This window comes from Rhipicephalus microplus, chromosome X (assembly GCF_043290135.1).
Source record: "Rhipicephalus microplus isolate Deutch F79 chromosome X, USDA_Rmic, whole genome shotgun sequence".
NCBI lineage: Eukaryota > Metazoa > Arthropoda > Arachnida > Ixodida > Ixodidae > Rhipicephalus > Rhipicephalus microplus.
The window spans coordinates 166,869,324-166,895,733 of record NC_134710.1 but is presented as its reverse complement, the minus strand read 5'-3'; the positions used below and the strand labels follow the sequence as shown (position 1 = coordinate 166,895,733).

Genomic DNA, 26,410 nt, shown 5'->3' with positions numbered 1-26,410 from the left:
CGGCCACCACCAATGGGAGCAAGTGAAGCCGCCGGTGGCCATATTAGTAGTGGAAAAACAGGATGGAACCTCCAAAGACCGCAATGGAATATGCGCGTTGCGCGTGTCGGTTTTGCAGTTACACGGTAAAAAAATCAGATGGAAATCTCTTTTAGGTTACACCAATGAATGAATGCCTCTTCTTGTTCATGAAACAAACTATTTTATGCAACCATTGTCAGCTGCACGCTTTCAGATCAGTCTGTTGTCGAGGGATGCTTCGCATATCGAGCTTGTTGGTGCACTATTGCGGTACAAAAGGGTTGTAGTATATGTTGGGTGTTTAATTAAATGTGCCTGCAGATACTCGAGATCAAGGGGAACACGACATTTGTTCGCCTCTTTCATATATGTCCTTGTGTGCGTGTCGGCAGATTACCAGAAAATATGTAAGGAAGTTGAGATAATTAAAGCTAAATCTAGAAAGGAAAGGTAGATAAGTAAACTGGGAGTCACCAGCAATCTATCTAGAGTTATCGAATTCTAACCAATTCACAGGCGGAACCAAAACCGAAGCACCGATGTTGCGTGTAACCGACAAACTCCAGGAGACGTACCCCAAATGAAGCGTTTATAAGAACGATTGCAGCGGCGTTAGTTCTGCATAATATTTATGAACTTCCTTTGGCGACGTGTGTTGTCATGGCAAGCGCAGCCTTCAGAGCCTAGAAACGAGGTATCTCGATATTTGATCTAACGCCGCTCAGTCATTTTGGCAACTTCGTCGTTAGCTATGGCGTCACATGCATGGCATCACCAGCTATGACGTCACGTGCACTTTATTTTTTGTTCCGCCGGAAGTGTTCCTTCCTCAAAGAAATGGCGCTAAGCCCATGAGCTGCTGATCAGCCACAATTTTCTGAACGTATGGTTTTCTGTGAAGCCATCGCTACCAGTTGTATCTACCTTGGTGCTGCTATGACTGCCAACGACGTAAATCAACATCTTTACGTGTGGTCGGCGCATTGCAGCCGCTCCCATACCCTGCCAAGCCATTTTATCGCGTCAGTATTGACCTTTATGGGCCCCTATCAATGACACCAGATGGCAATCGGCAAATTATTTTGGCTGTCGAACTCCTGACACGCTATGCCGAAACTTCCGTTTTCCCGAGCGCTATATACCACTCGAGATGTCGTCTCTTTCATTTTCCGTTGCTTTATCCTCTGACATGGCACACCTCGTGAGCCCCTTAAGAGGCACCGCTTTTCCCTCCATGGTTGTCGAAGCTATGCTCTTGGAATGCGGCGTAATTCATAGGAAAACCGCAGGATACGACGCTCAGGCTAACGGGTCGACAAAATGGTTCAGTCGCACTCTGGGTAATATGCTATCGGTGTACGTGGCATCTTACTCACGCAACTGGGACCACGTCCTCCCTGATGTAACATTCGCACATAATACCACGATAGAAAGTACCGGAGTTTCAAATTCTTTCTGTTTTGTGAATGCGGGCCTTCACATACTATCGACAGACTACTTTCCTACCGTCATTATACTTCCGAGTGTCCACCTGTCTCTCAAGCTGCTTGACAAACCGACGAATGACGCCAGCTCGCTAACACGTTTACCCCGCAAAAAAACACCAATGTCAGAACGAAAACCACAGCACCTTATTTCCAGATCCTAGCTATGCCCCAGGGTTTCTCGTAAGGCTGTCTGTTCTTTGCCAAACTCCGGGACGTTCCTTCAAGATCGCTTCAAGATAAGAGGGGCCTTACACCGTCATGGAGAAAACCTCTCCAGTTTTTTTCTTATCGCGCCAGTTTCTCGACATGTGCCGGCGTGAACATAACATTGTCCATGTTTCCCACCTCAAACCATACAATGAACCTCGGCCTGAAACTTCTTAGGTCACCAGGATGGCCCCCTTTTCTGCGGGGCGATTGTGAACTGAGAAGAGGCACCACCATTCAGCAGCGTCGCCAACGCTCGGCTCACTCGGCTCACTCGGCTCACTCGGCTCGTGTTTTCGAACCGTTGCTGTGCCTCTGGACGGTTTTTCTCGCTGACTCACTGCCGACAGCCATTAGGTCCCTGAACAACCAATAAACCTCTTCTTCGGCACTTAGAAACGTAAATGCTGTCAGATTCAACATGCGCGCCACTTCATCCTCAAGGGTGAATGAATGCACACAAGTGTGAGCCAACTGGTGTGCCCTTCAGACTTACTTCATGAGCTAGACGGCCGGTGACCCCGCCTTCGGAGAGCTTTGCTAAGTGCACGACCGGAACTATTTTTTTAGTTGCGGAGACTATCGGCTGCCGCGCTTTGGTTGTTTGGGCAGGTATTCATTGAATTTCTGATCCGACTACAGTTGGCCTACGCTATAATGTCGGCCTTGTTTTTTCAATATAATACAGCGTGCTTCTCTGGATACCGTACACAGCCATGCTAAGCACACCTCTCGCTGAGCAGTGCTGCGTACGGTATCGTAAGTACGCCGAGATTTTTCTGTAGGGGAAATTGGTACGCGTATACATTAGGGTAATAGCTTGCAGCGCGTAACAATTGAGGCCGTGGATACAGAACTTTGTCGAGTGGAGTTACATTTCCAGAGTAAAAAGTGATTTTAATTCCTCAATGGTAATTTCGTCAGAAGCTCCACGAATTGCGCTTATTTTGATTTTTTACTCGTACACACAGTAATGTTTTTCGGCTGTCGTGGTATTACTGTAAAGTAAAGAGCAAGTGTCCTGTCTTGAAGATGAGCAGATGAGACGTACATTTCTTGTTCTCAGAGCCGTAAATAACAAATGCGGCGTAGAAGATACAGTGTTGACAAATAGATTGAAATGGCGCTAAAATGCTTTCAGTTTAGGTGGCCGTACATAGACTGCACGACTCCAGTGCGCCCTTATAGCGGTGCAAAGAGGATAAGAACGAAATAGTGTGGGAGTAAAGCCTATATTTTACAAACACATATTTGAATGGCCAGCTTCTGCTGACGACAGCTTTGTCCTGGGTTCTTCAATATTTTTAAAAACCGCTGACTCAGTCATATATCCCCCTCGTAACGAGCGATGAAAAAATAAACCTACTGGCCGCATCTGACACCCACGTGCATGCTGTTGATTGATGATCAGCTAGCCTTGCTTCGATGCGATGAATCATATGAAAACCAAGTGCGCAAAGAGCACGGTCATGTACCGGCGCCGTTTAAGGCCGTCAGGAAAATCAAACAGCCATTATATGAACATGATTACCACAGTACCAGAGTATCATCATTTTTTCCCGAAGAGCCCTTGTTTTGAGGATTGTGAATATGTGTTTAGTAGGGGCAGCGTGAAATGTTAACTCAGATTCAATAAGTCACCCCTCAACCTTAATTTACGAAAATGTTACTGTAAAGATGCAATCAATCTTGCACGAGAAATCGATACTGAGGAAACGCGAGGCGCGTGCATGCAACAGAAACAGAACAGCGGATGTAAATAGTAAGACAGCTTCTTCTTCTTCTCGGTTAATATTCCGAAACGCCTAAAAACGACAGAACTCTGTGCGCTCTGCCCTGCAGGCTGGAAGTTTCACTGAGGACTTTTGCGCAGCTCACAAATTTCATCCCATTATATGCCGGAAGAATTGGGGATTTCAACAATAGGTATAATAAATTAAAAAAAAAGAAACTGAGTAGGCAAGCTAAGGCGACACCCTTGTGCTGATTGATATGTGGGGTTTAACGTCCCAAAACCACCATATGATTATGAGAGACGCCGTAGTGGAGGGCTCCGGAAATTTTGACCACCTGGGGTTCTTTAACGTGCGCCCAAATCTGAGCACACGGGCCTACAACGTTTCCGCCTCCATCGGAAACGCAGCCGCCGCAGCCGGGATTTGATCCCGCTACCTGCGGGTCAGCAGCCGAGTACCTTAGCCACTAGACCACCGCGGCGGGGCGACACCCTTGTGCTGTAGACGTGTAATGAGACATGAAGGATGTGGTAGTCGTCCTACTTAAATCGATAAGAGTAGTTATATTCGCGACTGAAGTCGACAGGTGCTAAGGAAGCGCTGAGAGATGAGCCTTGTACTAGAAACACTTGACGTTATTGTTGAATGACTGCTTTATGAGCAAGGATCTATATAAAAATACAGGCCTATACATGCACCACCGCTCAACATGAGCGTTACCTTTCCATAGAAAGACGAAACACCTCTTAGCCAAACTAGTGGCAGTGAACACTTTCTCGGCCTGTCTTCGAAAAATAACGCACAAAAGAGATTCATCTGGTGCCTCGAGTTCGGTATGAAGTTACTTATTTCCAACGAGAGAGAGAGAAAGAGAAATAAAAAAATCGACAATTCAAGCCACTTCTCGAACACGTGAGGCGTAGCAGAAGAAGGAAAACGACTCTTCGCCATGAAGTGTTCGGGTGCATACATCACTGGTCATTCTTCATTCAGCCAAGAAGGCGAAACACTGGGAACACTTACGAAAACGAGACGGCAGAAACACGAGAAAGCGACTCCCGCCGCTCTGTCTCCGTGGCGCACAATTGATTCTCGACAGCTCGGGGCTCTCGGAAAGGGACGGGCCGACCTTAACGCTGTACAAAGGGGGCATCATGTCCCGACGGAAAGGAGCACTTTGAAGCAAGCTTCCCTTTTTTCCCGCGCTTCCCTCGTTCTTGTCTCCCCAGGTCGTTTAGAATCTTCTCCTCCTCCGCTGCTTTTCTCTTGTGCGCGGGCGCGCCACCGCCCAAGGAAGAGAGCGCACGAAGTAACAAGACTCTGTCGAGGCGCGCAACGAATGCGAACGATTAATTTCCGTTAGCATTTAATGAAGGGCCTTCGAGAGAACCGATGGACCAGTCTCCGAGGGGATCCGCAGGCGAGCCATTCAACGTACGCGGAAGGACAAACGCGAGCGGCGAGGCGACACAAAGATTGCCGTTGTTGCCGCCGAAAAGAAACCGACTGTGGAGACCTAAGCGAACCTGCAGAGGGAAAGGAAAATGAAATGTACCGATTTGCAGGAGCTTAAGATGTCCGAGAGAAAGAAGCAAAACTACAGTCCCACGGTACACATTAGCGCTGAATAAGTTAATGAAGAGTTATGTCACTTACGATCAAGTTTGCAACAATGAGAGAGAATTGTCGCAAGAAAACAGCTAGCGCTATCAGTTGTATCTTTAACTTCAATTTCCCCAGAGGACAGTAAAGAGAAACAAAGTAAACTTAAAGAAACTGAAAAAAAAAAACTGCGTCAATGAAATCGATGAAAAAGCTTGTCGAGCCTAATGAGGCATCACTATACTGTTTCACAATCACAAAACATTTTCAATATCGTAGAAAAAATAAGAAAAACTGGCTCATTGGCATTTTGCGCAGAATTAGTACAGGGGCGCGTAGTATGCACCCTGAGTATTGGAAACCCATGCGTATTTGAACATTCGTATTAGGTTCGAAATTTCGGCTCTTCTCACACTACCCAAACAAATAAACTAAATTGCTAGCTAGCTATTCTGCCGATTTCGCATAACGCATTCACTCTGTCAAACAAAATTAACTGACGAATGGTGAGATGTTACAATAATATTCTTTTTCATTTAGCACAGTTACATTATCAAAGGCTCAATCTATGAAAATTGTGACTAAAACATGTTGATAATCTAAAGAAATATAATAAAAATCGGGGCAGATCACAGGCAGCCCTTGGATTGACGTTATGCGAAGCATGCGGAGGGAAGGTGTCCGTGTTGTAATTTTTTATTAAGTGAAACATCATGAAACGACGCTAAATATATGTACAAATGTTGCAGGTGCAGACATATGTTGAACAGTCAGATGTTAATATGACCTGTTGTTTGCACATGTGCAACAATGTTAACAGAAACATGAGTATTAGCAACACCAGAAGAGATAACCTGATATAAAGCGCTGGTGCCCGCGAGGATGGCAGTCCTGGACAATGCTACCTAGATCAACTTCAGCGGACGGCACCTGACTACAATTGATGTTAAGTCAACGTGACCGCAGTATTGATTGATTGATTGATTGATTTATATGTGGGGTATGACGTCCCTAAACCACCATATAATTATCAGAGCTGCCGTAGTGGATGGCTCCGGAAGTTTGGACCACCTCGGGTTCTTTAACGTGCACCCAAATCTGAATATACGGGTCTACAACTTTCCGCCTCAATCGGAAATGCAGCTGCCGCAATCGGGATTCAATCCCGAGACCTGCGGGTGAGCAGCCGAGTACCTTAGCCACTAGACCATCACGGTGGGGCGTGACCGCAGTATCATAAGAGTATATGTGTAATGTTTATAAAATTTGATACTCAGCACTGGAGCCACAGTTGAAGTTTGACGAGCATTAAGGTCTATTCAAAAAAGTAGCTACGAAACCTGGCGTGGCTCTGTGGTAGACTACTTTATTGCCACACACAGTGCTGAGGTTTGATTCGTGCTGGGACCCTGACATAATTGCTTTGCATTCGTCGGGTAAACGCTGCTGATGTCAGCTTTTGCTTAATGCGCATGCGTTAAAATTACCCATGAATATTCTCGGCATTCCTGGGTAAATACTATAGTGTCAATCACCTGTGGCACATTGATTGATTGATTTGTGGGGTTTAACGTCCCAAAACCACCATATGATTATGAGAGACGCCGTAGTGGAGGGCTCCGGAAATTTTGACCACCTGGGGTTCTTTAACGTGCACCCAAATCTGAGTACACGGGCCTACAACATTTCCACCTCCATCGGAAATGCAGCCGCCACAGCCGGGATTCGATCCCGCAACCAGCGGGTCAGCAGCCGAGTACCTTAGCCACTAGGCCACCGTGGCGGGGCACCTGTGGCACATACAAGCACACCAGAGCCGCCCACGGTTATGTGTCTGTATTTAGCGCAAAGCGTTTGTTTGATGACGTGCGCTTCGACGACGTGCACGACGGGATTGTGGCATTATTGATGTCTTGACCAGCGCGTCATATTTGTCAAACCATCTTACCCTCCCATACTTAACTCGATTCGCTCCAAGCTAAGAGGTGATCACGAGAGCACCACGACGTAAGTGGCTAGATAGATAGATAGATAGATAGATAGATAGATAGATAGATAGATAGATAGATAGATAGATAGATAGATAGATAGATAGATAGATAGATATGGAGATGTACGCCAAAAGTACTTGCAGGACGCAAAGAAATGCTCCGCATTTAATACAATATACACTTCGAACAAAATCGTTTCCGAGCCATACGATAGTGATTATAATGAAATACAAAATCTGAAGCAATGGCGCTTCAAGTGAAAGGAAGGCTAACAAGTGGGGCTAGCTTATTACGCAACTGCATAGCACTGGACATTTGCGCACTTTCGGCCGATTGAAGGACCTGCATAACAAAATAAGTCATCTACGTCGAGAAGGGCAGAGGTCGATTAAGTGCGTAGCTTCAACAGCGAACGAACAAACTGCAGAGACATTGAGTCGCTATATTAACGTCGCCCGAATATTTGAGCTAATGACGCATGGTCCCAGTGCTCGGGTTTGTATTAGCTCTCCTGACTTTCCTGCTGATAATGTCTTAAACAGCTTTTTTAGCCTCGGTTTATTCCCGCATATCTTTGGCCAGGAAAAATCCTGTAGAGTCAGGGAAAATTGATGAAACGAGGAACAGGTCGAAGACTTTGGCTTTGAAAGTAGATAGATACATAAACATTCTGTTGCCTTCGTCCAAGAACATGGCTACAGGTCGGGAAACTATATGGTTGACTGTACACAGACGGCAGTAATAACCAAATTTTAAGTGACACTGTACGTCTGTTAGCGTTAGAGCAGCCCGAGCATCCAGACCAGCGACGTAGCAGGTACAAAATATCTATAGCTTGACAACGTAGCAGATTGTGTGGTTGGCTCGAGCGTAATCAAAGTGCTTATCCCCGGAAAAGCTTTTGATTAATAAACAATAAAAAAAAGACTTATAAAAAGGAAAAGACTGCCAAGGCTGCACGGAACGCAAAGCACTGTCACAGTGAAAGCTGGAAGAGCGGCCTCTGAGAGCCTTTTTTAAAACACTTTTTAGATAACTATCTCGCACAGTTGCAGGGTATCCACTACTCCATTAATCATCCTGTGGTACGCAGGCATTCACTACGCCATCTTTCGTTACTCTTCGGAGAAACGTGGTACTAGCTGCACACTTGCAAGAAACTTTGTGCGTTACATTTTGTGCTGTGCTTCACGACGACGAAGAATTATGGCAGAAGCGTTTGTAATCCCCACAATCCCCCATAGTTGGTATGCGCCACAGGTAATATTCGAACAAAATCGAGCTTTTGTAAATGATTGGAGCATTCGACGACCCACTCTTCGCGCTATTCGCATTATATGACATCTTATGGTTGCTTTGCTGTTCTGAAACGCGTTATTACTCATATTAAAGCGATCACATTCCCGACATCAAGCCTTCCTAAGGCCAGTTTGCTGAGGAGTTCCATGCACCTGCGTGGCTCAGTTGTAGAAGACTGGGCTGGCACGCATGCAGGGCGCCCGGATTCGTATCTCATTGTGTCCTTTGTGCTCTTTATTAACCGAGTTTTTTCTTATTTCGTGTGATATCTGGTGGTTACGGACACCGGCGGCGCAGGTGGCGGACATCTACGGCGTGCACGTGAACCGTGTTGTGATCTCATAACAGCTTTCGGTGCGAGAAGAGCACGGCTCTTTGGTGAAACTGGTGCACCCCGTCTGCTTCAGTGAAGCTCTCTGTTTTTCTTAACGAGTGGTTTACGGGATGATGCCTGCCTTTTTTTTTCTGTTCTTAAAAAATTAGTGTGTACACCGGGTCACGCGCTAGTGTATCCATAGAACGTTTTACTTTTATTGCGATAGAGATTTTATGGTTACTCTCGGTAGGATTTTGTCATAGTCGTCAACTCCAAATCAATAACATTGCTCTACGCATCGCGTGTCCTAAACGCGAGCAAAAGCGCTTGAGAACTCGGGCAAATGTGGCTGAAGCAGCAATGAAATGACCCGGCCATCTCCGTCACTCGAAGGGTGCATACGATATAACGTCGATCCTCGTGCAACACCTGCTGTCGATGGCTTCTCAAGCAGTGATTAAACTCCCTGCGCGTCTTTTGCTTAGCGATGGAGCATTGAAGAGCTTTAGAGAGCGGGAGGCTGCGTTGCTTGAGCAGCAACTGCTACCCTTGATCACGAGGGCATGTCATAAGGTTGTCTGCCGAGATGGCGCTGGCGCGTGCACTATCTACACTGACAGCAAAAGGCAGCTCGCATATCCTTGTACGTGCTGTTCTCCCACCGCTTGCTTCGCGTTGAGACGACGGACAGCCCATAAACGACTCAACTGCCTGAAGTGGCCAACTTCTCTTACACTATAGCGTTTTGTAGAGTTGCGAAACATCGAATTCATAATTCCACGTGACTTCGCTCCTAGGCTTATTTCGCGTAACAATACAGCTTGTTTCCATCACATTATTCTTTTCGTCCTAGCGGAAAAACTGCAATTTTTTTTCTTGTTTTACATGCATCATTTTGTGTCATTTTGCTATAAGAAATAGGAGGTGTACCGCGTTTTGAGGAATGCTCTTGCAACTAGTAGATATTTCTTGTAAAACAGTAATATAGTATTAATCACTTTAATTTTACGTACCAAAGCTGACATGCGAATGTGAAGCACGTGGTGGCAGAGGACTCCGGATAGATATATCAATATATCGACCACTTGGAATGCTTAAACGTGCAACTGAATCGAAGCACACCGGTGTTCGCTGCATTTGGCGCTCATTGACATGAGCAACCAGGGAATCTGTACCGTGTTCTCGAGAGTAGTAGCGTGACACTCTACGTGATAAGCTTCCATGGCTGGTACTATACTGATAAAAGAGACGGCAGTGTTCAAGAAGATAAGAAACAAACATTCAATGCATCAAAACAAAAAACATAAATGATTACGGTACTGACCAATGTGAATTCTGAGCGCAGGTTCGTAAGCAAGGCCAACTGTATTTGAAATTTGGATTTCCACAATATATCGGCTGAGCCATAAATACTAATTCTTTGTCTAATGTTGCAGCACCCACGACGCATTTATTCTTCATCGGTGTTGGTGACTGCGCCGCTGGTTGGGAGCGGAAAATCATCATCTAGGCCGAGACTAAAAAATGCAAAGATGCAAATAAAATAAATGAACGATTCGGCAATTCTTACGTATCATGGGAATAAATCATATGCGAAGCATGCATTAGAAATGTGCTGTGCGGTACTTTTACAAAGAATATGATGTTACAAGGCGGATTGACTCAGTAAACGTATGCAGAATTTTATACACATTAACTTGTCTAAAAACAGGCTAATGGGAGAACTATTTGTTCCTAAATTCGAAGCGATATGACATCACTTACGTGTGCACTACCAACACCAGCAATGATAGGTTGATACGCTGTTCTTGTTTTAGTTGGTGAGGTTCGTTACGCAAAGCGTAATTTCGAAGCGTATGCTGATCTTTTTTCTTTTTTTTTGCTTTGAGGCACTTGTTACGAGGCGGATTGACGTTAGGTGGAGTACTGCTTTTGTTTGCATTTGTTGGCCTATTCTTAAAACATAATGCATGGTTGCGCTTAAAACACGGATGAGGAAGAGAAGTGAACAGGACGGGCGTCCAGTGTGTATCTCTTCTTTGTCCGTGTTTTCTTAAGCGCCGCCATTCAATGTGTATAATTATAGTTGTGCGCACATCCACGGCATAACTGGAATGTCCGCTACACTGGCACCTCTTGGTGACCACAAAGGGTAGCTTTTGGTCTCACATGACGTCAGTGCTCACGTTAGAGCACAGATGTCTGTGTTATTCTGAAACGGTGAATTGGACGCCCACAGTGGGTAATTTCCTTCTGGCACGGTTGAAGCATGCACCAAGAACTAAAGCTAAGCGGGCAGTTGAGAAGGCGGTTCCGCCGCCGTGATCTTGTGGCTGAGGTGCTCGGCTGCTGATCTGCAGGTCACGTGATCGAATCCCAGCTGCGGCGGCTGGCTGCATTTTCAATAGAGGTGAATATGCTGTAGGCCCGTGTGCCCAGATTTGGGTACGGGTTCTTTGATTGATTGATATGTGGGGTTTAACGTCCCAAAACCACTATATGATTATGAGAGACGCTGTAGTGGAGGGCTCCGGAAATTTTGACCGCCTGGGGTTCTTTAACGTGCACCCAAATCTGAGCACACGGGCCTACAACATTTCCGCCTCCATCGGAAACGCAGCCGCCGCAGCCGGGATTCGATCCTGCGACATGTGGGTAAGCAGCTGAGTACCTTAGCCACTAGACCACCGCGGCAGGGCTGGGTACACGTTAAAGAACCCCAAGTGGTTGAAATTTCCGGAGTCTTCCACTAAGGCGTCTCTCATAATCATATGGTGGTTTTGGGACGTTAAACCTCACATATCAATCAGTTGATAAGGCGATGCGCATGAGGCCTGATTACGCTATCATTATCTGCGCTTGAAGGCGGTTTGTTTGGTCCCAAATGAGATGATATTTGTATTACAACCAACGACACCGACATCAGAATTTTAGCTGAACCAGCCTTTCAACGCTCTCACGATATTCTGAAACTCTATTTCGCTTCTTGTAGCGTTAGCTAGACATTTTTTGAAGGAGACTATAAACACTCAGGTGATGCTTACAAAGAGAAACAACTTTCATTTATTCATTCATACTCTTAGCCTTCACGAGGGCCGTTACAGTGTGGAAGGTACAAGTATGTATCAGGCAAAATTAGCTAAAATCTCTAAGGTGTCCTTGCAGTGTTCAAGGCAAACAGCAGGGAAAATACACAAAATGTAAAGAAATGGCAAAGGCACTCTAAATAGTACAAATAAATAGCAGAATAAAATGCATCGTGTGCGGAAACAAAGAAAAAAGTATAGACAGCATCACAAGACAGTTTAAAGCACTATAGCGAAATGAAAGCTATATGTAGCCAAGAAGTTATAAATGGAAAAGCAGTTTTAGATTTTCTTCAAATGACGTCAGCGATGAACACTTGATAGTGGATTCAGGTTACACATTCCATTCTTCGATAGCACGGGGAAAAAACTTAACCTAAAGCAGTGATTACGAAAAGCAAGGGGCGTGATGTACATACTACGGCGATGTCTTGAATGTTCCTGCGTGCTAAGCGGAAAAAAAGTTGTGTGGGCTAGTTTGAACCAATTGTGAATTAACTGGAAGAGTAACTTATTAGAAATGCTGTTTTTTGTGTGGTTATTGGTGCTTCAGGAAGATTTTATAACGATGATCATCATAATTATCATCATTATGATGATGTTGATGATCATAATCATCGTAAGTCTGCCTACGTCTATACTGCAAGGCAAATGCCTCTGTTCTGCCAATAAACCTGGTCCTGTGCTTGCTACTGCATCGTTGTACCCGCAGACTTTTTAATTTCAGTTGCCCATCTAGCTTTCTCTCTCCCTCTTGCATGTTGGTGTTTTCTTGAAATGCACTATCCAATGACCGTTGGCCATTGAGGCTTACTGACTGTATGTTACGTGGCTGGTACGTGACGGGCCCATGTCCTTTTCTTGTTCTTGATTTCAACGATGACGTCAATTCAACTACAATATTCTTTCAGGATACGATATTCCAAATAGATGATTATAAACGTCTTTAATCTTCTAGGAGTATAGTATTCGTTTTCGTGGTTGAAAAACGAATAACAATAAAAACAAGCCAGTCGTACTCACTATCCTGACTGACGAGTGATTGGAACGCGTTCTGACAGCGTCACAATAAAGCTATCAAAACAATTCATTAGTTTAGCATTTGGGGACATAACCAAGCTCTCGTATTACGAAAAATATCTTATTTAATAAATATCGGGCCATACCGAATACCACAACATGTGATAAATGTAGCAAAGATTTGAGCAAAAAAACACGCGTTCAAGGAAATAAATTTAAAAACACAGCCTGTAAAATGGTGGGCATTTTAAACGCACAGGATAGATAATAGCGCACTACCAGGTAAGCCTAAGGATAAGACCTAACAAAAAAGAAAACACTCGCGAAAATCTATACGCACAATCTCCGTATAGTGTCTTCAGACGGCAGGCAGCAGTGGGCACGCACCCAAGGTTTCAGTCTTATTGGGGGTAAACAGAGCGGAATAGGCAGGGGGACGAGTTGATCTTGGTGCAAGCGGCTATGGGAGCGGTGGCGTCCTGTTCCAGCTATATTGGGTCCGAGAAGAGCGCCCATCGAGCTCCCATTGCTTGCCCGGCCCACTTGTCTCTCCTCGTCCCAGCTTTGTTGTCTTCCATTACTGGAGCGCGCTGGGTGGCCACGCTTTATGGCAGAACCCTCATGGGCGGGCTTTCCTTGGCGAACGTGATTGGTGGCGTTCCATTTGAGGGTTAAACCCACTCTCGGTCCACAATAAGCGCCCCAAATAGCATCTAATATATAACGTATCGCTCGAGGCGCGTCCGTGAAGCGCTGTTCGTCCCGTCGCTTGTCGCGCAAGAACGACGGCCACTTAAAATTGCTCCCCATAGGCAGTGATCGCGAAAGCGCAAACGGCCATCGCCATGGAGACATTTCGCCATGCTAATCCCCACTCTGCGTTGAGCCGAACGTTAAATGCACGGTTGCTAAAACAACCCCCATATTTCTATCTTTCGACTGAACAATAAGAGCACACACACAAAAAGAAACAGAACTGACAATGCGGCGGTAAGAACAGGATCACCATTTCTAAACAAACAGTGTCGGTGTTTAGAAGAGCATATAAATGTGAAGTTGCTTTCAGCGTGCCTGTTTATTATAATATTTCGAAAAGGAACACCAAATAAATAATGATAACACCATTTATACACTTAACGAAGTATAAAAACACAAAAACTTTTGCAGATGACAAATTTTATTGCGTGAGAACTATAACTATAACAAGGCTCCCTCCTTATGCAGAATGTTCATTAGTTTGGTTTGCTTCTTGTAGTGGGAAAGGGCCACATTTTCGCCGTGATATGTATCCACTAATCTTGAATATTCGAATTACAGCTTCCTTTTTTCGCCAATGACGCTCGATATTTGCATGCAGTGCACCATGATGCAAAGTGTCCATAGGCATCAAAGAAGGAGGTGAATAAATGCATGGCTGTCATGCAGTTCCCGTTTTTGTTTTGTTTCGGGGGCTACGATGAATAATGACATTAAGAGCGGTGCTATACAATTTTTTCAAGAGGTTAATGAATGTACTAGTTGTTATACAAATGCAGGCCTCGTTTACTGTTTAGGGCGAACTGGGTGAGTGATCTGACTTAGACATGCGTGTCTCGAAGCGTTCGAAGTTGTGCAATGCCTTGCGTGCCCTCCGTACATTATTATTAAACAACATGCCAGAGGCAGCACCATGCGGCGGTATGAAAGTCTCGCGGAGAAGCATTAATAAAGCAAAGTGGAGTATAGTTGAACGTCCTGCTTTCACAAGTAGGCAACACAATCTGGTTGAGTGGCTTATCGTTGAGGTGCACTAGGATCAACTGCTGTCGAAGTTACTATAGTGAAAAGCGTTCTAATGACTCATAGCGTGGGGAATGAAGATATTGCGCGTAGAAATGGCTGAGAAAATTGGAGCTTGCATCCTTGCGTCAACCATAAAAGCTGGCTATGAAAAACGAATGCAATATTTTGTCATGTATATGGGCTTCTAGGCGATTTAACGGGATTATGACACACGACAAGTTTTGTAAAGCTGTAAAGGAAACACGTAGAAATATTTCGCAACAACAAAGCCAGTTCATAATAACGTCAAAAGCACTATGCTCTCCAGCTACTGCGAATAAATATGCAATGCGTGCAGATACACACGCTGTGCATATTTGTCAAATAATTAGATGATACAATTTACACGTTTGACGAAATAAATGAAAGCAACTTACGTTTGACTGTTAGAAAAACAAGTTTGCTGAGGTCTTCCCCAAAGCCGTTGGAAGCCTTGCAGAGGTAGTACCCCGACTCCTCAGGCTCCAACTGGTGAATTGACAGAGTGCCATTCGGAAACAAGCCGTACTTGTGACTGTTGTAAAGCGGCAGGAATTCTTCTCGAGTAGAATCTGCATGAAAAAAAGGCAGTGGCTAATGTCAAAAAAAATTGTTGTTTTAACAGGAAGTATTAGGCGTGCAGATTCTGGCCAAGTCTTTGAGCAAAAATTGGTAACTTTGTAATTCACAGTATGGCACTCCTATATATTCTTTTTCAGGTACGCCACGTGCCAGTCACAAAATCAATCACATTTGAAATTATCTACAATGGTTTTTACTTCAGTTAGATGAAAGTTCGATCTCTGCTGTTTTCTTTTTGTCTGCAAGCTTCATGACAAATGCATTTTTTAGGGGGGGGGGGGGTCATTGGTGTTTTTTTTAAATCTAGGGCTCTACGTACCAAAACCACGGTATGATTATTGTGCTCGCCGTAGTGGACGGCTTCAGAAGTTTACACCATGAGGGGTTCTTCAACGCGCATTGAGAGCTCACAATACGCGGCCCTCTACCATTCCGCCTCCGTCAAATTGTGACCACCGCGGCCCATATCGAACCCACGATTAGTTGCTGTTAATAAAAGTTGCAGAATAATATATAATAGATCATGAAAGCTTTGCCAAGAGCGAACAACTTTACTGTAATAAGGGGCAAGACACTTCACATTAGCATATAACCACGTTATGGCGGCTTTTTTTTACAGGGTTAACAGCCACCCACTGCATAAACTCTCAAAGCAATCTTTGTAGAAGTACTTGCCATTAGGACTGATAGCGTTCACCCGACTTCTTACCAGCTGAATTCCCAGAATCTACGATACACCACCACACTGGAAATTCAGTTTTAAGTTTCCCCATATTGCTGTTATCTTTTTGTTGTATCGGTATGTTGAAAAAAAAAGGTATGCAATGCATTTTTCTGTTCTCTACCAGCTTCTTCCTCATCTTCTAAAAGTCCTTTATAAGTGTGCTCCCACCGAGCAAAGGCTATTAGTATAGGCCCAAAACTACGTCGTTTCAATCACCTACTTGCACACCTACGCATACGTATTTTCTGCGAACTTCATCTTTGCTGCGGGATGTTGTCTCAGAACGTTTGGGTTAGTTTTTTAATGTAGTAGATTAGTTCTGGCAGTCTAACGATGATTAAGACGAAGCAGTGCGAAACGCAGCAGTCTGAGTTAATTGGCAGTGCTTCATAATAAAACAGCGCACTTACACGAAGACGGGAAAAACTAAACCGACTACAAGAGCGGTGGTTTCCGCCTGGGGTTCGTGGCACCATATCCTATAGAACGTCCGCATGAACCATCTACAGTGCGTTCCAAAGGACAAAATAAAGTTAATCTTTCCATCCATTCACCACTTATTATAGTGTGCAATTAGTATATCGAAGAAGCGATCAACCTCAAATGGACAAACGGATGAACTTCACGCGGGCATGTAGAGTTTGCGAGTGAGCAGCGATAGAAGCAATGACCGATGTCTCCATAATTTCGTGCAAAATGAAGTGATACGCGTGGCATTAAAGTTATTTACATTGAAATTATATAGCTATTTTGGTTGCAGCTACAATTTTTCTTACAGTATTGGTGGCGATTACTGAGGCACGCTATTTTCCAAAGAGATGTGGTAATATTATGTAGCGATTGCCCTAAAACTGTTCATAACAGAACGACAGTAGCCGCTGTAGTAGCACACAGAAGAGCAGCGTTATTTTAGTGCTTCTGCATGTCTTATAAGATGCGACGATGTGTCTAAAGGCCAGACTCGTGGCAGTGCAGACGGCGTGACCATGAGGTTGCATTACCGGAGGCGATCATCCATGTAATGATGGGCTGCGGCGTTCCAGATGCGCTGCACTGGAGCTGCACGTTGCGACCCTGCACCACGGCGGCACTCTCCGGCTCGACATCCCACTTTGGTGGCTCTGCCATGGGAAAAAAGAAGTAAAAGAAAAATCAGCTATGCTTTCGACATCTGTTCTAAGACTACGCATGCACTCCCTCTGAATGCGTCTTGATCACTGACACTCTTCTTGTCTCGTCGAACTTCAGCTTCTTCAAGAAGTTCATAACTTCTTCACATTTACGCATTGTTTCATTAGTGTTGGAGTAGTATTCTTTCAAAAAGTAATATCGAATTGTTGGTTAGAGGTTTAGTTTTTTATTCTCTTTTCAATGATAAAGTACTTCATCCTATTACCTGGTTTACGCAGTGTTACTTATTTACAGTTTTTATTGTTGTTTTGTCTTTTGTATAGTCATTATTGCAATTTTTCGAAAATATGCGTTTACATCTTATGTTCATTGCAATATGGGTAAACTTCACGATTGAAGGCCGCCACGAACAATGTTAGCTGCGCGTCGGAGTGCCCACAGCTTTTCAGTTAAGGCGCGTGATATGAATTGCCGCGAATAATGTCTCCGAACGAATACCTTCACATCTTGTTAGCGTGTAAAGAACCAAGGCAATACCTGGTGAAGACTGTTTTCGTCATCATAAGAGCCGTTTCTAGTAATGGGTTTTTAGCCGCAATGGTTTTTGGTAGTGGTTTTAACAATAAAGATTTTCAAAGTTTCAGGCAGCTGTCTGCACTCTTGAAATTTGTTAATAAAATTTCCGGAACCTATCACCTGCGTTAATTAGAAAAATGCAAACAATTACGCTTAAGATTTGCTCTCTTATGTCTGTCTGCAAAAAAATGGGTTGATCATCATCTGCACAGGCTGTAAATTGCAGTATATATCACCCAACGCCTTCAGGCATGTTCCAACTCTAACAAATTGCAAGATTGCCACTAAGATGTGCATGAATTTTACGGACTACGGGTCTGCTTGCGTTGCTTTGAAACTTTTTGAAAAAAGGCTCACTTGACCTTAATTCTAACAAGCGCACTGCAGAAAGTTTTTTCTCTCACAAGGAGCTTTTTATTTGTGTCGTTCCTGATCCTACTTTATTTGCTTTCTCTCGACGTATTTGTTGCTGTTTTCTTTTTACGTTCGAAAAATTTTCCTGTTTTCCTGATACACCTACTGTTTTTAAACTCCCCCCTTCCCCTCATCTTTTGAAGGCGCTTTTCTGTTTGTATTTACACAGTTCACGATCGGTCTTTATACATCCAGTTTTTCGAGAACCTGGGAAAGTAACATTTGAAACTATTGTTTGCATTTAACACTTCTCTTTGTTTGTTTGTTTTGTTTTTCATTGAAGCCCATCGTCGTCACTGTTCTTCCGTCTGGTTAGAGATAATTAACCCGAATTCAGAGACCTGCCTCTCACCTCAACACGAAAGAGTCACCCACAACGGTTTAGCAACATTTCCTTACTTTTCAGCAATTCCACTAACTCTAACCGTCGTTTTTGTTCTTCTTTCTATTCACTTAGATCCCCTTACCCCACCCTTGAACCTTGAATGAGGTGGTTGTGTGAACATACCAAGAAAAGCAGCTGTTGCAGGGACATAAGTGCCGTTGTTGAAACCCGGGTTTTAGAGCGGAAGCTATTGAACGTTGCCGTCTTTCTACTAATTCATGGTGTTTTTTAATTTTTAAATTATTCAGACAATCTAATCTTGATTTTCAAAACTAGTGTAATCAATAGAGTAAATAAGTCGTAAACCGTTGTGTTAGGTGACGCTCTAGGAAAGAACAATCCTGAAACACCAATAGAAAAAGTTTTGTATGCGAAGGCCACTGAAATTGTATATTGATCTTCATCAAGACAGCTGCATATCACCACTGCGTTAAGCGGAAACTGCCGCATGCATGTGCGCGAGGCGAACGCGCGTGCTGGCTCTTCGTTATATACCGGGCTGTTCTCTGGAGGAGCCAGAAACGCGAAACTCCTGGCTATTGGCCTGTTTAATATTCCTTACAAAGACGCACTCGAAAACCATCATGTAGCGAAGTGCATTACCTACTCTTTTTTTGAAAGAACCTAAGAAAATATGATATGAAAAAGCAGCCACAGAATAAAAGGCACTATACGTATATGACATCTCGAATAAGTGAAAATTGCGGGATGGTGCGCTTTTGTTGCACAAGAAAACAAAAATCTGGCTGCCCTCATGTAAGGCAAACGCGCCACAACGAGCAAGTACAGTCGGCCAAAACTTTAGCTGTTGTACACAGAGACCACTTCTTTGTCTGTCAGTTCCTTACTATATACAGAACGAAGTCACAAAAAAACTGCTTCGTAGACATGTGCTCTATGGGCATACACTTGTCCTTAATTCAACTGAAACTTTCTTGTACAGTAGGCAGAAATAAAAGTGCAGGCAAAACTGCCACTCATGCACCATAGCTAAAAATTTGGCCGACGGTACATGGACGCTCAATTCGAGTTGCAGCACAGCAAATACAGTTGAAAGGACTTCCGATCCGGTACTGTAACATCGAGAAACGTGTAATTGGTTTTAGAAATACGATGGTTGTCAGAAGAGTGCTTACGCGTCTGATTGCTTTTTATGTCGGCGCCACCGTGCCGAGATAGCGCCGCTTTGAGCACGGGCAGTATGTTGCACCTCATATTGGGCGCGACCATACATACGCTCTGGCATTAAGTGAACTCGTCGAACATTTCATGCGAGCGATTTTCGTCTGTCTTTATCAAACGTGTCCAGACTTAAGCGAAGTACCCACAACGCGTCTGCAGGCCAATACTTGCCTCTATGTACGTATCTGCACATTTTACTGATGCTATGGAAGGTGATGGCCATAATGAATTATAGCTTACACATTTGCAATGAATGAGAAGTTTCACACCCCTCACTCGCCTAACAGTTCACATTCTGTGATGCCTGGCACTATTGCACTGTTTTGTCCCTCAGTATAAAGTATATTATCGTGACCTTTCACCCGCCGTGACGCATGTATTAAGGCAAAAGCGTTAAAGAGCTTGTCTTGGGGAAATACGGTGTCTATGTCGGCGTCGTTGATTGTGAACAAAAAATCGTCATCTTAACAATAATAGAAAAATCAAGAAACATGCAAAAAGAATAAATAATAGAAAATTTCGGTTAAAGTGAGATTCGAACTCAGGCCGTCGGCGTGTGCAAGCTGGCTTTCTACCACAGAATCACCATACGGCTTGCGACTGCTTCGAAAAAAATAAAAACACTATATGTATGTCTTGTAGTGGAAGGAGTCTCCTCAACGCATCATATACTGCGTCGCAAAAGCGTAGGATTGCACCAGGCGTCCAAAGATGTGAATTAAGCAACAAGTGGTTGTTTTAAAGGTCCACCCATTACAAAGCTTCCAGACATATTTAGGAGAAAATCACCATCAGCTGCAAAAGCATCAAAATTGTGAGCAGCGGCCTAGGTTGAAGTGTTTCCCTACAGACGCAAAGTGTGCCGTTCGCTGACGCAAAAAAAAATGTTGTGGAGTGGGCCCAGTAATCTTCTGTGCAGGGAAGTTTCCCTTTTTTGAAGAATTTTCGCCTCTCATTTTGAGCCAAAGAGAAAAAGAGAATATTCGTGATAATGCAGGAAACTGCAGGAATGGGTAAATTCTTCTATGACGACAAATAATTAGCGGTCACAGTGGGCTTTCATTTGATGTAGTTGGTTCTGGCACATGCACCACGCAAGCATAGCCTTTAAGATTTGTTTCTGATAATAATGTGGAGCGAGTTCTAATTGATTGATTGATTTGTTGGGTTTAACGTCCCAAAACCACAATATGATTATGAGAAACGCTCTAGTAAAGGGCTCCGGAAATTTCGGCCACCTGGGTTTCCTTAACGTGCACTCAAATCTGAGCACATGGGCCTACAACATTTACGCCTCCATCGGAAATGCAGCCGCCGCTGCCGGGATTCAATCCCGCGACCAGCGGGTCAGCAGCCGAGTACCTAAGTCATTAGACCACCGCGGCGGAGGTTCAGTAGGCATTTTAGGATAGTTTTGAACGGCCGATGCTCGTCATTCGTTTCCTTACGGCACGGTTGTGGCCTGCGCCGAAAACCAAAGGCCGGCCAGCATTTGAGAAGGCGATGTGCAAATATGGTCCCATTACGCCATCGCGTTCTACTCATGAAGGCGAACCTCAAGCGTCCTCCAAGTTTCTGGATCTTTTTTCCCAAGGAATTTCAAGATTTCAAGTTCTGGCATGACCTTGTGAATTAATACCTGACTGCCACCCCGAATTCCAGGGCTCGACTTTGCTCAAACCGTGCTTTTGTTCACAGTAGAGCCGATGATTTTTGGGACGGGACGGCGCAGTTTTCGCTAGCTACTGACAAGGCTGCCGGCAAAGTCTCCAAGAACTGCCACCTAATACGGTCGTCTTTACAAAAATAGGCACCCCACTCATGAACAAGAGCTGCCTTTATTCATCTCTTTCTTGCGTGTCATCTTCCATTATTTGCGTAACTCGCTTATCAAAAACCGGCAAAGATGGCCGAAATAAAGGCAAGAGATCTTCGCTGCTGTTCAGACGCAATGCGTTTATTTCACAAGCGCCCACGTGTGAAGCCGCTCAATACAGGTATATTTATGACATCGGGCGAATGATGCTTAGATAGGCAAATGGGGAGAAACTTCTCTGTTAATGAACGGCTGCACTTGCTGCGTACGACTATCGGCCAATCAAACAGAACACGTCAGTACCATGTTGGCTACGTTCACTGATAATGGTAAAAAAGCCACTCTGGTGGACCATATCCCTCCATTCGTAAATATGCATATGCAATGATACATCATTCGGTCTTTACAGAAAGGAAATGCTGATATTGTCTGGCTTCGCATATGCTTTTCGTCACCGGTTGATTTTACTATGCACAACAGGAAAAGAAGCAGGTCATAAGCCTATAACGTCTTTTTTTTTTTTGGGGGGGGGGGGGTAAGGGGGGTGCGAATCAGAGGATTCGATAAGTATGCAGGGATATTAGACACTACGACCTGTGCCAACATTCATTTGCTTTGGGGTACTAAGGACAGAAGTAAACACTTGACGAGTGTAGGAATACATGAGCAGCCTTTAAATGTAGTTACGGGGCATCGCTCTGTCACTATATTAGTAGTAATAATAATAATAATAATAATAATAATAATAATAATAATAATAATAATAATAATAATAATAATAATAATAATAATAATAATAATAATAATAATAATGCCTATTTACAGCAGTGTGAAAGCAGGTGCGCGTGCGTGCACTGTCCTTCAACCTGACGCGTTCAACTGCAGCTTATGCGTACCTCCAAAAAACCCATTTGTTCAACTCTTTTCCCTTTCAATCTTGAGCGTTTTCTTTATCTGTAATTGAAGAAAAAACTTAGTGGAGGCTCAACATAAATTTATGTCACCTAGGGTCATTTACAGCAAAACTAAAGTGCGCTATACCTATACGTGCTTTTGAAGGCTGCTTTTATAGGAACAAAGCTACCACAAATGACCGAGATCTGACCCTATCTATCTATCTATCTATCTATCTATCTATCTATCTATCTATCTTTCTATCTATCTATCTATCTATCTATCTATCTATCTATCTATCTATCTATCTATCTATCTATCTATCTATCTATCTATCTATCTATCTATCTATCTATCTATCTATCTATCTATCTATCTATCTATCTATCTATCTATCTATCTATCTATCTATCTATCTATCTATCTATCTATCTATCTATCTATCTATCTATCCATCTATCTATCTATCTATCTATCTATCTATCTATCTATCTATCTATCTATCCATCTATCTATCTATCTATCTATCTATCTATCTATCTATCTATCTATCTATCTATCTATCTATCTATCTATCTATCTATCTATCTATCTATCTATCTATCTATCTATCTATCTATCTATCTAGCTAGCTAGCTAGCTAGCTAGCTAGCTAGCTAGCTAGCTAGCCAGCCAGCCAGCCAGCCAGCCAGCTGGCTTCATTCATCTAGCTACATCCACCCAAACTTAGGAAATTTTAACACAAAAACTTGAAGGTGCTAGTTTTGCTGAAAATGCGGCACCAATGTTGTTGTCGATGCGAGAAATATCCCCATGGAAGCAAATAATGCAAATCCTGGCTCGAGCTGGGGTCGAACACAGGTTTTCTGGATGATAGTCAAGTATTCTACTACTCTACCACAGAGCCATGCCAGCGCTTGAAATCGCTTTGAAAGAGAACCCTGGCCAAACGTTATCTCTGCGAAACTCTGATTGGGGTTGCAGAGTTGGTTATGCAATTTTATACGAATGTAATAAATGTTACATATGTTCCCGACACCTATGAGTACGCAAGCTGTAGTGAAGCTTCGTGCTTTAGTATAAAATGCACGTTATCACACCGTATAGCGTGCACTTCGTGGTGAGAAAACTGATGTTTCCGCTCGAACGCGAGTTTCGAAGTTACCTCGGCCACAGTTATACGCTAAGATAGAGTTTGGCGTGCCTGGTAAATCTACGACACGCACGTAACTACTCCATTGATATAAAAACGTCGTTTCACCTCCTAACGCTTGGTTTTAAAAGATAAATCTTGCTTAAGCTGCGTCACGCTGGCTTCTTCGCCTTACATCGATAACCGCAATGTGCGAGATGCACCCGATTTATTCCCTCCTGTTACAACGCGTCTCAGGAAGCTGTTGTGCAACGTCACAAATCCCCTACTCCCCCTGCAGATTGAGAAGGCGCGTTCATGTCCTTTATTTAGGAAATCTTCGTTCGCTCAATATTCCGCGGAAGAGCGACCCCTTTGGCGTGAATCCACGGCAGACGTCACGTGGCGTGCCGTCGAGGGCGGTCGTTCCGTCGGCGGACGTGGTGGGCCCGGAAACAGCAGCAGCGGCGACCAAGCGGTTTCCGCGCGCGAACTCCCGCGGGACGCGTTGAAGCGCCGCGTGTAATCACGCCCAAGCCACACACCAGCAGGTCGGCCGGTGGCGCTTCAATGGCCCAGCATGGTGCGCCGGGAGTCGTTAAAGAAAGCAGGAGTGGCCTGGTTCCGGAACGGAATCGAGGCTGCCCCAGGGTCATTAACTTAATCCGTCGTCCGGAATGTTCGCTGGAGAACCTGCCCGCAAAGCTGGGTCATCGGAGCCAAGCATGCACCAGCTCTATAAGAGGGCCTGCATGCGGTGTGGGTCTCTCTCTTTTCCTCTGGCTGTCCGCACTGGAATGACTGCAGATTGAGCCTGAGTATTTTAGCCCTTTACTTCTAGCAGTACATCCCGTTTATGTTCAGTGGCGGGATAGGTTACTATAGGAAGACGCAACTTGGCTGCCTCAAATTATCCTAACCCGCTGCCGAAGACGTTGAACTGTCACATTAGAAGGATGTCTGTAGCGTTACGTGTCACTTTGACAATTATTTCTGCGCATACATGGCATGTGTCTTCTGTGGTGCCCGTCCAAGTGCAGCAGTTGATCGTCATGTTGATAATGCGCAGACGGGCGAAACAAATTAAAAGCATGAGCTGCAACCCACCCGTAGCTTATCGGGACCGGCCACGCACTCTAAGAACATGTGGCAATAAACACCGCTCGCCGCTGGAAACTTGTCTGGTCTTTTCGCATAAACCTCGCAACACATCTTGTTGCACTGACTATTGGCCACGAGATTGACTAGATGCATTAGGGTGGATACGTCGCCCATGTGCTGTGTGGAGATTGTACGGGGACACCGTTTATATATAGTGAATCTGCGCTCCATAACGGTTCAAAACGTTTCAATTTTCAAGGGGGGGGGGGGGGGGTATTCTTCAGTTCCAAAATGCCGTATCTATTTCACAGTCAGAAAAAAAAGTTTTCATTTCTACCCCGGCTACGCACAACATCGCTGAGAGTGACTTGTCAGCTGTCAGAAGGACAAGGTGCTTCCCGTTGACGCGCAGCAAGCACTTCGATTACGGTAGGTTCAAGCATTGATGGTTCAAGTGTTGATGCTCCGTCATATTCGCTAACATGTTTCTTGTTCTTAGTCTGTAATATGCAGTTCATGATTATTGCATACGTAGCTTCTGCGGGCTACGAGTGTGAACAGCGTTGCACTCCACGAAACATCATGTAGGCTTCATCAGGGGTGCCAGTCATAATGGCATTACACTTTACGAATGTAATTAATCCCAGCCTCCAAGTTTGAAATTCGTTCTACATTCCTCATGCACCATTTTTGCTCTGTGTGGAAGGTTTGTTAGTGCTAGCGGTGATTTCATTTGAGCGAGCATTACCGAGCTTTGCTCAACTATGAGAAGCATTCTCAGTGTTTTAAAGTAACAGTACGAGTGCCGTAGTTCGCCGAGTTTGTGCATGAACTCGTATAGAATATAAGATGTTTCGAGAGCCAGAACCAGATGGACCATGCATGCGATGAATGAACATGGACGAGTGAGTGATCACCACTGTTCATGCAGATGTGTTTGTTCTCGGAATCTTTGAAATAGATCTTCCATAAATGATTGAGGCATGATATACTGCCAAAGTTTAAGTTACCGTAGCAAATATCTAATTAGCATAGGTGGTCTAGGAAGGTACGATCCAACATATTTCTGCACGGACCCCGACCCTCCATAGTCGAAAACTTGAAGCTTTATTAGCATCCTGCTGGACACGGGTAGTTCGATTCTGCTATTGTTCTCTCGGCAGCCAACTTGGCGTACATATTTTTTTTGCGTCTTTTCTAAGTCTGGAATGGCGGAGCACAATTGCGACAACGTGTATGGCACTGTCAGAACAGCAGGTATTTAGCCGGGACGACACTGATTTCAATGATGTGGCCCACCACAACAACTTAGTCTCCAGTGACCATAAACCTGACACCGTCCCCAACATGAGCCAGAATTGTGCCCATGGACAAGGGTACTGCGATGCGGAAATACAAATGATAGTCTCACAACACGTTGAAAAGAGACAAATATATGTGGTGTGGTCGCATTAAGGATATGTTTTTTGCATCACTTAAAAAAAATGAAGTGACTGAATTTCCAAACTTCCACTATAAAAAGAAAAATTGAGTTTGCTCAATGTCAACAAGGACGTCCCCGTCAGCTGCGATCGTGAATTTCCGAACCACAAACAACACACACATAGCTGACGGAGTGGCGACGGGCCAACAGCATACACACGCCGGAGCTTTGTTCGTTCACCGCTAGCTGCCCATGCTGTTCGATCTCAAGGCCAATGTATGCATGAAAAAAAAACTTTGACGGGAAGTAGGCAACGTTGAAGCTTAACTAATAGCAGTCTCGTACTCACGTGCCGGTATTAAAGGAAATATGTCTCGACATAACCTACCAAAAAAAACAAAAAACAAAACTATTTATCGCAAATAATACAGCCGAAGTTAATTGAGTTTTTCCTTGTTTATATTTTGTTGCCTGTCAGTGCACCA

The 26,410-nt window shown here is 44.2% G+C and overlaps 1 protein-coding gene across 6 annotated transcripts in view; it reads right to left on the bottom strand.

Moving 5' to 3' along the window:
- Window positions 1–26,410, bottom strand: part of LOC119176937 (cell adhesion molecule Dscam1) — a 640,641-nt gene that overhangs the window by 205,990 nt on the left and 408,241 nt on the right. For all 6 annotated transcript variants that reach the window (XM_075878151.1, XM_075878149.1, XM_075878150.1 and 3 more), the window contains 2 exons: window positions 16,873–16,992; window positions 14,964–15,137 (listed from right to left, as the gene is read on the bottom strand). In XM_075878151.1, the coding sequence (XP_075734266.1) occupies window positions 14,964–15,137; window positions 16,873–16,992 (294 nt within the window). The remainder of the gene's footprint in view (window positions 1–14,963; window positions 15,138–16,872; window positions 16,993–26,410) is intronic.